Below are 14,395 nucleotides of genomic sequence, written 5' to 3' on the forward strand. Positions count from 1 at the left end.
GGCTAGGAGACTAAAAAGATAAGGTAATCTAGGAATTTCACAATGATCTGCTGGTCGAGTCTGAACTCTTGCTGTGGGTTAGGTGGAGATTTGTGGAGCTGAGGGTCACCTGTCATTGGGAGAATTAGATTCAGAGAATACCCATTCTTATTTTTACATTTGTGGTTCTACGTACTAGGTTTCATATTCAGAGGTATCTGTACGTGACAAAAAGAGTTGGACATTACTTTGACCACATTTTTAACTCAGAGGCTTGTCCTCAGACCCACACTTCAGACTGTACCTGATATTTGGTTTGTTGTGGTACAATAATGCTGTTAAAATACCTTTAGTAAAATATATTGCAGCTACATACAGTAAGCAACTCCAGACTGGCAAACCCAGTCCAATCTGATAGAACTCAAAAGCTAATCACAAACTCGGCTAACGAATATCACCCAAACACAAACATCACACCATCACAGAGTACAGGTAAGAGTCATTCTCAGATTATAAAAAAAGAGCCCTTCGGGTCAGGAACCTTGGTATAAGATGGCTTTAGGAGAAGGCTAGAGTCCCAAACGTGCACACAAAGGCGTCCCTGATATGGGCGCAGAAAGCTAAACATTAATACAACAGGCTAACAAAGAGGCTAGCAGAATGCTAACCTCAGGCTAGCCTTCGCGTATACATTCACCTTCTTCACAAGGCGCTCAGTTCCAAATTCTAGCTTAGTATCTTAAAGAATGGCTGTTGAAATCTCATTTTCTCTAAGTGATCATTCCAGCCATTATGACTTAGTGGGGCCCATGGGTGGAGAGGGGGCTTTGGAGGTGGGTTTATACATGGTTATTTGCAGGACACAGGTGGAACATGAACAGCCCATAACACACCCTGGGGTCCACGTGGGTCTAGAGTGTGTGGTCTTAATTTAGAGCGGTGTAGTGTTTTCACATAAGTTGCTCATATCAGCTCAATGTTTAACACAACCTGGACCCATCACTGACCCTGGAGGGCATCTAAATGTTTACAAACATTTAACCCATGGACAAAACTTGCTAGTCCCCAGCTGGGCTGCCCTTACAGGCCCCATGTGGGTGTGTTCAGCTAGGCACCATTTCAGACCAGATCACTCTCACTCACTGTGCACACTGATCTACAGTGAATCCATGTTGAAAGGTGGACTTCGAATTGAAGACAATGCTTCTCAACCGTGCACACTCTGTAGCCGAAGTGAAAGACACTACACTAGACGCCCCCCACTCACTCTAAACCCCCTCCCTTTTGCAGGAGACAGCAAGTGTTTTACAGTTAGAGCAGCATTAGCACAGCAAACATACATTCTTCACTTCAATCATGAGAAACGTTTTGCAGCAGAAAGTGTAGCATAGCATTAAAAGGCAGGCTAGTGAGAGGATCGCACACAAAACCGCACAAGGGAGGACCGGTGTCATTAACACACGGGTCAATTACGCAGTGAAGACACTCATGAGTGCCCATGAAGACACTCATGAGTGCCCACAACAACCACATGCACTTTCACTGAAGAAGGAAAGTCAAGGTCCGTCACTATGTACTGGCTGCCCACTCCCTTCACTGAGTCAACTCAGCTGATTTAACTTTCACCCTTGAAGACATACATGCTCAACTGTAAACAAAGAGTCTATTACCTACATTGAAAAAAAAAAAAAACAGGAAATGAATCAGGGCACTCTGGAGTAGGTTGTTAGAGAGCTAGGCTGCCCCCGGTGGTCTGGAGGGATGGTGCTCCATTCAAACCCTTTGGGACAAGTTGGAGAACGTAGTAAATCATCCAGTACCTGAATAAACTAATGCCCTTGTGGCTCAATGCCATCAGACCCTCACAGCAATGTTTCAACAGCAGGTGAAAATTTGGATAAGCAAGTGTCCATAAACATTTGGCATGTAGTGTATTTTAATGGACGGAGAGTTTTGGTAGAGCACTCGCAGGACCCATAGTGTGTAACAGTGTAACCATGGAAATGAGAGATGGACAGCAGACGTGTGTCACAGGAAAGTGGGGTGGGGGGGTGTTGTCAAGGAAACACAAACCTGGAGGAAGAAGGCGACCTTCCTGTAAGCGAGAGAATTTATTTGTCTGAAGCCTGATCCTGAATCAGACAAAATGTTCAGAGCTGATCAGGTCTCTCCTGACTGTAGAGTGACGGGGGAGGTCCCCCTTGCGTAGAGGTAAGGCCGCCTTGTTCTTCCGGGGTAGGGTATGTCTCTTTTGAATAGAGTTCCTCTATTCCTCTATGTCTGTGGGGGTGGACACTGGATCTGTGGAAACATGTCGGGGATATTCTGCCCATTTCAGAGGCGAGCAGAGCAGCTCAGATCCACACTCAAGGAAAATGTTCTCTGGGCGTAAACTGTGATTACAATTAAATTAAAAATACTTCAGAAAACGTATCGGCTCAAAAAATGCAGAAAATTCTAAATTCTATTTGCTGAAGTATTTCGTAGTACGTGAGTAAACGTAACTAGCTTCTCCACACCTCCGATTACTGACCTATAAATACAACCGAACCAGAGTGACCTTTCAAAACAAAACAGCACAAAAAAACAACTCTCAGGAAGAAGAAATCAACTCCAGGAAAAAAATAAACTCCACATAAATAAAGTCACAAAAATCACCCAAAACTGTAAAACAGGGAGAGAGGGATGGGAGAGGTAGGACAGCGCGAGATAACGGAAGAGAAGGTGGCGGTGGAGGGTCACGGAGCTGTGCCATCTGTAGTTCCGGCTAGTTTTTCTTCATCTGCCTGTTTCTGGTGCTGGAGCCGGGCATAGCTGACTGCATCTCCCCTGTGTGAGTGAGAGAGAGAGAGAGACAGAAAGAAGGGAGGAGAGAAGAGGGAGAGGGAAAGAGAGACACAAAAATAGAGAAAGATAGAAAGAAAGAAGGAATATAAAAGAGAAATGGAAGGAAGAATACAACAGAAAAATGTAGGGGCAGAGAAATAAAAAGGAAGGAGGAGGTAGAGAGAGAGAGAGAGATTTGGAGTTAAATGTGTGAGTGAGTCAGTGTTTTAGAGAGACATGAGCGAGGGACAGTGTCTACAGTGTGTTAAAACATATAATAGACGATTAAAATATAAACAAGGAGAATTTAAGTAAATTGTATTAATCATAAAATCAGGGTAAAACAAATGTTTTAATTAAATGGAGAGAAGAAAGAAGATATTTATTATTATTCATAATTTTCTGCACCATGTTCATTCATTCACAGCAGTGTTTTCTTCATCTGTGTGTGTTCACTAAACCCTCGCTGTAGAACCAAACCCAAACACACACAGACAATCTCAGGTTTATGTGAATATCACATTACATTTCTGATATCAGTATGAGCCTAATGTGGCTATGATCCTGTCTGGGGACTTTCTCACTTTTTGCCGAGGGAAGCGAGTCCATACAGAACTCCTGTGGCAAAGGCGATGGCGTTCCCAAACAGAGTGGTGAGGGTCAGACTCAGAAAAACCGGAAAGAGCGCCATCCTGTGGAGGAGAGAGAGAGAAAGAAGAGAGTGAGACTATGGCACAGACGGTCTCAGAGTGGTCCAGCACTTCAAGAGTTAAACCTGTTACTGTGAGATCCCTGGAATCTCAGTCTCACCGAGCAAAAGAGTCTGTCCTCCCTCCCTCACCAGCACTGTACTCTGATCTCACCCAATCACTCACCCGCAGTAGAGCAGAGCTTTGTGCCACGGCCGCATCCGGTCTGCGCGGTCCGCCACAGTGTTCGCAAACTCCACAAACTGACAACAAAACGGCACTTCGCAGATAAGCAACACGCATGCGGTCAGCCTGAGGACACACACGGACACACACACAATCACAAAAAGAACAATCTTAGAGTCACTAAACCTTTTCACATATGAACTCTGGAAAAACTCTCGAGAATCAGGTCTGGAGATTTCCCAGAGTTGTTCTTTTACGTCGACACAACTGGAGATGTTCAGTGACAGACGGGTTCTCACAGCTGGAAGTGTTCCCCATGGTTCAGACAGGGGGCAGTGCCTGTGCAGCGTGGTTCTGACAGGGGGCGGAGCTTTGCAGCATGTGGTTCAGACAGGGGGCGGGGGCTGTGCGTCATGTGGTTCAGATAGGGGGCAGTGCCTGTGCAGCGTGGTTCTGACAGGGGGCGGAGCCTTACAGCATGTGGTTCAGGCAGGGGGCGGGGGCTGTGCGTCATGTGGTTCAGACAGGGGGTGGAGCCTATACAGCATGTGGTTCAGGCAGGGGGCAGAGCCTATACAGCATGTGATTCAGACAGGGGCGGGGACTGTGCGTCATGTGGTTCAGACAGTAGGCGGGGGCTGTGCAGCAAGTGGTACAGGCAGGGGGCGGAGCCTGTGCAGCAAATGTACAAGATACAGAGCGATTCTCTGGAACATTCCCGGCTCTGTTCACACGGGTGTCACTTGGATGACAGGATAAAATCCAGGGAATGTCTGGGAAAATGTTACACACACAGCTCCTCCGAGTAAAATCCGTAACAGTCCTGGGAAACGTGGCAGGTGTGAGAGGGGCTTTAGACCCATGTCTTTTTACCATCCAGTGCAGTGGTCTTTATACACAATACCCATAAAAACAGGGTCAAACAAAGTCCAGCCTAAACCATAGAAGAAAGGGTAAATAGACATTTCTATTGGACAGTTCCCACACATTGGGCGCGAGTTATCTCAGAAATCCTGCTGTGTGGGGACACCCCACTGATGTCTCGCCTAAAGAAAGACATCTCTTTAGATACTTCAGACCTGAACACACACAGCTGTGTCCATCCTTCCTCCACTGACATAACAGATCAACCCTGTGGGTCTGAAAGGATGTGAGGCTGGAGAGAAGAAGCCTGCACTGAGAGAAGGAAATTCACACCCTGACAGAGTCAAGATCTTAAACCCCTGACTGTTTGGGATTATAGTGGCTCCCAAGAAACAGAAGAAAAAAGAACAAACATGGGAGGAGAAACGTGTACTCACACCATCCAGACTCCGGCTGCGATGTTTAAGGGGTGAACGGTCACACAGTTCCAAATCCCCATCACCGCACAAGCTGGAGAGAGAGAGAGAGAGAGAGTGAGAGTGAGTGTTATTAAATATCCCCAGCCGAGGGGCCGAGACCCCCAGAGAGAACACTCTCACAGTGATGGAGTATCCCTAAACAACTGGTTATAGCACATGGGCCCAAAAACAGAGAGTTATTCATGGGGCTGGCGCCTAACACACACACGTTTTCTTGTCTTCCCGGACACTGCCACTGTGTATTCCCACTGAACAATACTGAATAAGTTGTGGGTGTTATTTTATTTCCCCATCTTACATCAGCAGAACTGAGCTGAACAGATTCTACTCCAGTTCACCAGGGGGCGATGTGTGCCTTTTACTCAAGCAAAAGTGCAGCCATTCACTCACAGCTGTCTCTAACACTAACCCTGCCTCAGAGTCAGTGCTGGTCCCGGATCAGTGCCACTGTCCCGAATGTGTTTGTTTTATTCTGGACACCAGGGCTTTTGAGTCTGGGCCTGTCCTTCTTTAAATCTGTTTATGATGACAGCGTTTATTGTTGAATCACCACGGTAACGCCGATACCATAGCAACTGAGCTTTTCTTTTTCATTGTTCCCTCCTCTCTTCCTTTCTTTCCCTCTCTCTATTTTTTTCCTTTTCTGGTCCATCACATTCGTTATTAATCACAGATTGTTTTAGACAGTGTCTGTGTGCATTAATTCATTCATTCACCTTCCGTAAGCACTTCATCAGGGTCGCTGTGGGTTAGGGTTAGGAATCACTGGGCACAAGGCGGGAAAAGACAGCATCAGTCCGTCTCACAGAGCATCACACACTCATCATGTGACTCACACATTCACCCTGTCACATACTCACCCATTCACTCACACACACAAACTATGTAACACACACCCTGTCACTCCCTGAAGTGCCACTTTGCTGCCTGTGTGTATACTCCATCCATCCATCCATTATCTGTAACCGCTTATCCAATTTAGGGTCACGGTGGGTCCAGAGCCTACCTGGAATCATCGGGCGCAAGGCGGGAATACACCCTGGAGGGGGCGCCAGTCCTTCACAGGGCAACACAGACACACACACATTCACTCACACACTCACACCTACGGACACTTTCGAGTCGCCAATCCACCTGCAACGTGTGTTTTTGGACTGTGGGAGGAAACCGGAGCACCCGGAGGAAACCCACACAGACACAGGGAGAACACACCACGCTCCTCACAGACAGTCACCCGGAGCGGGAATCGAACCCACAACCTCCAGGCCCCTGGAGCTGTGTGACTGCGACACTAACCTGCTGCACCACCGTGCCGCCCCTGTGTGTATACTTTTGTATATATTATTATTATTATTATTATTATTATTAATGATAATAATGTATATGTTTTTATTGTTATTAATATTACACACTACATAGCAGTCAAGACATTTTCTCCTAAAATACTTTAAAACGTTATGAAACAGCAGTTACACTGACACCTAGGGGCCTGAATGTACACAATATTCAGTGCTAAATCTATTTTAGTTGGTTATTCGTCTAATGTGTGTCGTATTTTGTAGATAAATGTAAACAATATACAAATAATGCCTTTTGTAAATACAGTTTGATACATTCCGGGTGGTAAAAAAAATAAAGGACTGCACCTTTAAAGGACCCCCAGCGCCACTCACTGGAAGAGTTAGTCTGGGTTTAAAGACAAAGACAAAGACAGCGGTGATACTCACAGATTCCGCCCAGGACCGCGGAGATCTTACAGATCCAGCGGTACCACCAGGACATCCCGTCCCCGTCCCCCGCGTCTTTGGCTGGTGCTGCGGCCTCTTCCGAGCTCATCTTTCACCTCAATTATTCACAACAGCCTCCACACACCCCGGTTCTGAACTACACGGGCCCACCGCCTTCTGCACAGGGCGGACAGCACCAAACGTCACCCGGACGAGTCAGAGTCAGTGTGAGTGTCCGACCCGCTGCCCGCTGATCCGGAGCCGTGCGGTGTTTATCTCCGCGATACTCGGCGTCCTGGCTCAGCCCAAACCGTGAATAACCCGGAGATTGTCCGAACTCCAGCCGAACCTCCGCTCCCCTCGCGCTCGGTAAGGCAGCGATCAGAGGCAGAACCGAACCGTAGAACCGAACCTCAGCGCTCCGGACCTCCACGGCTCAGCGGCCCACTGTTTGATCTAGGAGCTTCCCTCAGCTGCGTCACAGCGGGGGCGGGGCTGAGGGCTGAGCTGTGTGACGTCTTCTGGGCTTCAATGGAGTCGAGTGTCCGCCTTGTTTGTGCAGAGATTAAAACACACACACACCTTTTGACATTTTTCTGATAGAAAATATTAATTAATTCATTCATTAATTCTCTGTATCCGCTTATCCAATTCAGGGTCGCAAACACTAGAAAATAATTTAACTTAAATTATAATAAACATTGTTTTTTAACCTTCCCCATTATTCATTCATTATCTGTAACCGCTTATCTAATTCAGGGTCGCGGTGGGTCCAGAGCCTACCTGGAATCATTGGGCGCAAGGCGGGAATAAACCCTGGAGGGGGCGCCAGTCCTTCACAGGGTAACACAGACACACACATACCTACGGGCGCTTTTTTTTTTTGAGTCGCCAATCCACCTGCAGTGGGACACCTCCCACTGTGGGAGGAAACCCACGCAGACACGGGGAGAACACACTAACTCCTTATAGACGGTCACCCGGAGCGGGAATCGAACCCACAACCTCCAGGTCACGGGAGCTTTGTGCCGCCCACCTTCCCCATTATATCTGTTAATAATACTATCTATCTATCTATCTATCGAATCTGCGCAGAACTGCGCTGCCCTACGCGCACGAAAGCACGTCAGATCTGCGCATGCTCCTCGCTGCCGTAGATTCTAAACTAGTTCACGCTGCTCTGAGACACGGGGAGCGTTTCACACCGACTCCTAGTGCACTACGAAGTGAACTACTGTCACTGAACAGAAAAAAATACGTGTAAAGGCTGAGATATAGTGAACACACACGCAAACACAAAGCGCTGAGAAACAACTATAATAAGAGTATTGGCTGGTGGTTGCTATGCCAACGTCAGGGACCTAGATGATTGGTCGGTGAATTTTTGATGCAAATAAAACAGTGTTGCATTTTTGAGGTCTCAGTGTCGCACACACAGCTCATTTACTCTCGTACAAGTGAATCGTGCTCAGTAAATGCCCTAAGGGAAAGGGAACGAGGGAGCCAGGTAAGCGGATTGGTTCACACCCTCCGCGGCTGATTTGCAGATCAGCGAAGCTACAGTGCCGCACTAACACAGCTCTAACTCAGCCCTCCATAACCCTCCATCACCCGTCACCCAGCGCAGACCGGAGCAGCGGAGCCGCGGGGAGCAGCGTCTACACCAGGATGAGCTTCTTATTATTGTGAGTTTCTACTCGCTGCTTCCTTCAGAATCTGCCCTTTAATTCTGACCCTTGTTTATTCTCTGAAAGAGGCCAGCTGCGGTTATTCGGGCTTTCACTGGGATACAGCAGTGTGTACTTTGCTTGCACACAAATCTTCAGTGTTCAGGACCCCCACAGAACAGGTATAATTTCGGTGGTGGATCATTCTCAGCGCTGCCGTGACACTGACGCGGTGGTGTGTTAGTGCCTGTTGTGTTGGTACGAGTGGATCAGACACAGCCGTGTCTACTGGAGTTTTCAAACCCAGAGTTTTGAAACCTCAGAGTCACTGCTGGACTGAGAATAGTCACCTAGACAACAGCATCCTGTGGACGGTGTCCTGTGGGAAACGTCCTGTGTCCACTGATGAAGGACTAGAGGACCACCAACACGAATTGTGCAGCGACAGATGAGCTACTGTCTCTGACTTTACATCTACAAGTTGGACCAACGAGGGAGGAGTGTCTCACAGAGTGGATAGTGAGTGGACACAGGGTTTAAAAACTCCAGCAGCTTCTGCTGTGTCTGATCCACTCTACACCAGCACAACACACACTAACACACCACCACCACGTCAGTGTCACTGCAGCGCTGAGAATGATCCACCACCACATCACACCTGCTCTGTGGGGGTCCTGACCATTGAAGAACAGGGGGAAAGGGGGGTAAGAACGTATGCACAGCAACAGATGAAATACAGACTGTAACTGTAGAACTACAAAGTGCACATATTGCTGAACTGTGTTTGAGTTTTTGTTTAAAAATGCAGATGTCTCAATGTGCCGTATTCAGATGAAGGAAGGAGAACTTTTGGAAATGTTGTGAGGAAGCGTTGTGGTGAATAACACACAACTGATCACTTCAGATGAGGCCTATCACAAGACCAGATGTTTTTCTTCAGATGCTTTTTTCCTTCTGACTCTACTTTTTAAAACATGTGTCCAGATTTAACCCTTGTTCTCTGTTCTGATTTATGAGTTGGATTTAGCTTGTAAGCATTTTATCAGAACGTATCCAGTCAACTTGACACAGTAAACTGTGTAAACATTCAATTACCAATGGTTTGTAAAACCCTACACATTTAAATTGAACAGGTTTGAATGACCTTAAGGAGATTATTGATTTCCTCCCTGTGAATTTAAATTAGGGCGCTACGTTCCAGACTCTGAGGAAAAGCCTTGTGTGCTTTATGAGGCAAGACACATGAAATTTTGCCTGAAATGCAACAGTTTCTCTCGCTCACTCCTCAGAAGGACGAATGTTTTTAAACCACATGAATGACTGCTTCTCCTTTGCTCAAATATCTCTGACACATTATGAAATCGTCATAGAAAAAGCATTATCACGTTAACATGAACTTTGACAAATGAAAACATTTATAATATTTGAATTAGCAGTAAAGCTAACACTTAGTCAGGGCGGCCTGGAGGTTGTGGGTTCGATTCCTGCTCCGGGTGACTGTCTGTGAGGAGTTTGGTGTGTTCTCCCTGTGTCTGTGTGGGTTTCCTCCGGGTGACTGTCTGTGAGGAGTGTGGTGTGTTCTCCCTGTGTCTGCGTGGGTTTCCTCCGGGTGACTGTCTGTGAGGAGTGTGGTGTGTTCTCCCTGTGTCTGCGTGGGTTTCCTCCTGGTGACTGTCTTTGAGGAGTGTGGTGTGTTCTCCCCTGTGTCTGCGTGGGTTTCCTCCGGGTGACTGTCTGTGAGGAGTGTGGTGTGTTCTCCCTGTGTCTGCGTGGGTTTCCTCCGGGTGACTGTCTGTGAGGAGTGTGGAATGTTCTCCCTGTGTCTTCGTGAGTTTTCTCCGGGTGACTGTCTGTGAGGAGTGTGGTGTGTTCTCCCTGTGTCTGCGTGGGTTTCCTCCGGGTGACTGTCTGTGAGGAGTGTGGAGTGTTCTCCCTGTGTCTTCGTGAGTTTTCTCCGGGTGACTGTCTGTGAGGAGTGTGGAGTGTTCTCCCTGTGTCTGCGTGGGTTTCCTCCGGGTGACTGTCTGTGAGGAGTGTGGTGTGTTCTCCCTGTGTCTGCGTGGGTTTCCTCCGGGTGACTGTCTGTGAGGAGTGTAGTGTGTTCTCCCTGTGTCTGTGTGGGTTTCCTCCGGGTGACTGTCTGTGAGGAGTGTGGTGTGTTCTCCCTGTGTCTGCGTGGGTTTCCTCACAGATAATGAATGAATGCTAACACTTAGTCATTTTTTACACTAGGTCCTCGTTCAAAATCTAACACAGCGAAACAAAGGATGACGTGTGCGAGTGTTAGTGTTGAGTGTTTACATCACAACAGTCGGTCCTCATCTGTATCTGCCTCTTTTTATTTATTCAGTGGAAATCGCTCGTCCAAGACGTTCAAGCCGAAGAAGAACATTCCTGAAGGTTCCCATCAGTACGAGCTGCTGAAGCATGCTGAGGCCACACTGGGAAGCGGGAACCTGAGGTCGGCCGTGATGCTGCCGGATGGAGAGGATCTGAATGAATGGGTGGCTGTCAACAGTGAGACTGAGCTTATACTTCACACACATCTCACTTCACACGCACATCAAGGCTCTGTTCCAATAAACACACACACACACACACACACACACACACCAGAGCAGGGTTCAAGAGCAGTCACTGTCAATCTGAACTTAATCACCACCCCACAGCGGTTCCAGAAACAGATGGTGGATGTTCCTTACTCACACTCTACACCAGTTCTCACCCTCATAGACACTCTGCTCCTGAACTAAATCTTACAAACTAACGAATGTGGTGGGATTGGAAAGTTTAGGGTACGCATTTCCTCAGAATTTCTCTTTCTTTTTAAAGTGTGTGTGAAGTTGTGAAAGTGCAGGAGAAGTGAGTGGGTCCCGGAGACACAAAGTGACTGAGTGAAGATCAGTGCAGAATCTTAAGTAGCTTCTTTGTCCTCACTCCAATGACACAGCTTTATTTACACAGACAGTCCGGAAAGAGACACACACACACACACACAGACACAGAGCTGACAGACAGACCTCAAGGCGCCCCTCCAGCACACACAACATTCAACTTTCACTTGTTTGCTGAGCTTTTTTCTCAAGAGATGTGCATACACACACACACACACAGGTTCGAAACAAATGAATATGAGTTTTGTGTGTGTGTGTGTGTGTATGTTCAGCGGTGGACTTTTTTAATCAGATCAACATGCTGTATGGGACCATCACAGACTTCTGCTCTGAGGACAGCTGTCCTGTCATGTCAGCAGGACCCAAGTAAGTGTGTGCGTGTGCGTGTGTGTGTGTGCGTGTGTGTGTGCGTGTGTGTGTGCGTGTGTGTGTGTGTGTGTGTGCACGCACATGTTAAGGCTCTGTTTCCCTAACAGATATGAGTATCACTGGGCAGATGGAACCAACATCAAGAAGCCGATCAAATGTTCAGCTCCAAAATACATCGACTATCTAATGACGTGGGTCCAGGACCAGTTGGACGACGAGACCCTGTTCCCCTCCAAAATTGGTCAGAGCCCCCCTCACACTCACACACCCTGCTTCCAACATCAAAAACTTTCAATAAATATCTTCATTATCTCCAGCACTCATCTTCTCATCAACACCTAACCTCTCCACCCCGGTTCTGTAGGTGTCCCTTTCCCTAAGAACTTCATGTCGGTGGCAAAGACGATCCTGAAGCGTCTGTTCCGAGTTTACGCTCATATTTATCACCAGCATTTTGACTCCGTGATGCAGCTGCAGGAGGAGGCTCACCTCAACACGTCCTTCAAACACTTTATCTTCTTCATACAGGTACCTCTCTCTCTCTCACACACACACACACACACACTGTTCTGGACAGAGTCAGTTATCTGTTTGTCTTTTCAGGAGTTTAACCTGATCGACCGGAAGGAACTTGCACCCCTTCAAGAGTTAATAGAGAAACTGAGCACGAAGGACAGATAAAGGGAGAGGAAAAGAATGAGTGACCCCTCAGACCTCCGTCAGCTCTCCATCAAACTATCCCTCCCTCTCTCTCTCTCTTTGAATTCCCCCGTTCTCTTTATCTCGCTCTCTCCCGTTGCTCTTCTGAGTTGTACTCTATAGCACATGCTAAGCTAATGTTAGCATGGCATTGCTGAACTCTACACATCAGAACACAGAGTTAGCGTCGTGTTAAAACTGAAAAAGGGAGTGAAGCCGCGATGTGTGGCGGTCGTCCGTGACTCTGTGGTGTGATTGTTTGTTGTCGTGAAATTGGGAGAGTTTAAATGACACTCTGTATCAGATTGGGGCGTTTTTATTCCCTTGTTAGCCGACTGTTTCGCTGCTCCTTCTTACTGCAACACATTCTCTAGCTAGCGCCGACTGTGGAACAGGTGAAGGGTTGTTTCCTCATGGTGGGAAAAGCAAGGGAAGGTGACGGCGAAATAAAGCCCCACAGACAAATCTATACTGTTTTCCTATGCAAATATCGTGCTGGTTTTCTCATTCGTTCTTAAAGCTTAGTAACATTAGCTGTTCTTAATTGTCAATATTTTGCTTGTTTCATTTCCCTGAGTTTACTTTATCTGCAGGTTTCTGGATGTTTAGTTTACTGTTTCACGGTGTGAAAATTTCATGATAAATGGACCAATGGAAACGCTCCAAAATGACTCCAAATCAAATCTATTTCCGTTGTCTTCCATTTAAATTTAAGAACATTTTTTTCGCTTGTAAGTCACCGTCTTGAGAGATACACGTTTTTAATTGGACAGTGATGATATGTTTGTAGGAAATGCCAAAAGTTTATAAATGTATTTTTGGGAAAACATTAATTTCCTCTACAATAATATGCACACATTACTGACATAGAATTTCCACCACAGACACATGAGTCTATGTGTAAGCACCTCTCCTGAGCACCGGGCCGCAGAAGTTTCCTTCTGTGAGAGACTGGAGCGGCAGAACCGATCTGAACATCAGTACCTGACTTCACTCATGCTCTATGGGTTGAATGCCATCAGCTCCTCAAAGCAGTGTTCCTGCATCTTACACTAGAGTACAGACTGTTTCTGCAGCGAAGGAGAGCACATACACTCCATTTCAGAGCATGTACTGGGCTGGTGTGTGTCTCCAGACTTTGGGAATGGTGTGTGTGCTTGGGGTGTATTCAGAATTGTCACATTAGCAAGCACAGGTTTCTACTGTTGTGTTGTGTTCCACTCTCTAGATGCACATTAGCTTTGCCTACAATTAGCGACTCGCTGTCTTTCAGCTTTCACATTAGCACTGAGATAAAAGAATAAAGTAACTCAGGAACTTCAGGGAGCTTCAGAGACTGGAGAGGGACTGTGTCCTAAACCTTAACAGTGACTGATTCTGCAGATATCCTTAACGCTAACTCGGGCTCTCTGTAGTTATATTTGTAAATCTGAAAATGAATCTCCAGATCCAGGATCAGTGGACACTGACCTTGACATGGACGCTTGGTGTATTTCTTTTCTTTTCAGTCTGCGGTTCTTGCTTCTTGTTATTATTTTCCACATTGTTCACTCACCACTTCGTGTTTTATGTTTGAGATTTTAGTGGCACACTTTAACAATATTAATTTCTCTAGTTTGACTCTCTTTCTGTAGCTATTTCGTTTAGTTAACCTGAATATTTAAAACATATTTAACCTAAATAGTTTTTATTTCCCCAGAAATATCAGAGCAGGTGTGCCATATGTTAATAGTTATGACTGAGATATTTATATAAATAACCAAAATAATATGTACAGTTTGGCAGCTGAAATAAGCATTTTACAGATATATAATAATTTACTAATGATTGTTTTATGATAATAAATTCTGTATATTAGCAATAAAAATGAGAGGTTTATGTGTCTTTATTTCATATATTCACACATTCAAGTGTATTTACATTGTTCTGCAATTCCCTTCAGGATAAATAAAGTGTTATAAACGGAATAAATTCCCCCAGTGTTAGATGCCCGGGGTTTTATTCTATTCTCTGGAA

The 14,395-nt window shown here is 46.2% G+C and overlaps 2 protein-coding genes across 3 annotated transcripts; one reads left to right on the forward strand and one right to left on the reverse strand.

The window, feature by feature from the left end:
• Positions 1–1,481: 1,481 nt before the first annotated feature.
• Positions 1,482–7,243, reverse strand: cacfd1 (calcium channel flower domain containing 1). Of its 2 annotated transcripts, none has more exons than XM_066646403.1 (5): positions 6,751–7,243; positions 4,982–5,054; positions 3,681–3,806; positions 3,390–3,497; positions 1,482–2,808 (listed from the first exon to the last, which is right to left on the reverse strand). In XM_066646403.1, exons 1-5 carry the CDS (start codon positions 6,857–6,859, stop codon positions 2,718–2,720), a joined length of 507 nt encoding a protein of 168 aa, XP_066502500.1. In that variant the 5' UTR covers positions 6,860–7,243; the 3' UTR covers positions 1,482–2,717. The 2 variants fall into 2 exon arrangements, with proteins under 2 accessions (XP_066502500.1, XP_066502501.1); XM_066646404.1 differs by lacking the exon at positions 1,482–2,808 and adding an exon at positions 2,953–3,060.
• A 953-nt stretch (positions 7,244–8,196) lies between these two features.
• On the forward strand, positions 8,197–14,202 carry mob1bb (MOB kinase activator 1Bb). The gene is made up of 6 exons (XM_066645765.1): positions 8,197–8,435; positions 10,768–10,934; positions 11,584–11,677; positions 11,788–11,921; positions 12,045–12,208; positions 12,284–14,202. Exons 1-6 carry the CDS (start codon positions 8,419–8,421, stop codon positions 12,359–12,361), a joined length of 654 nt encoding a protein of 217 aa, XP_066501862.1. The 5' UTR covers positions 8,197–8,418; the 3' UTR covers positions 12,362–14,202.
• Positions 14,203–14,395: the final 193 nt, after the last annotated feature.

Source organism: Hoplias malabaricus, chromosome 15 (assembly GCF_029633855.1).
Source record: "Hoplias malabaricus isolate fHopMal1 chromosome 15, fHopMal1.hap1, whole genome shotgun sequence".
Taxonomy (NCBI): domain Eukaryota; kingdom Metazoa; phylum Chordata; class Actinopteri; order Characiformes; family Erythrinidae; genus Hoplias; species Hoplias malabaricus.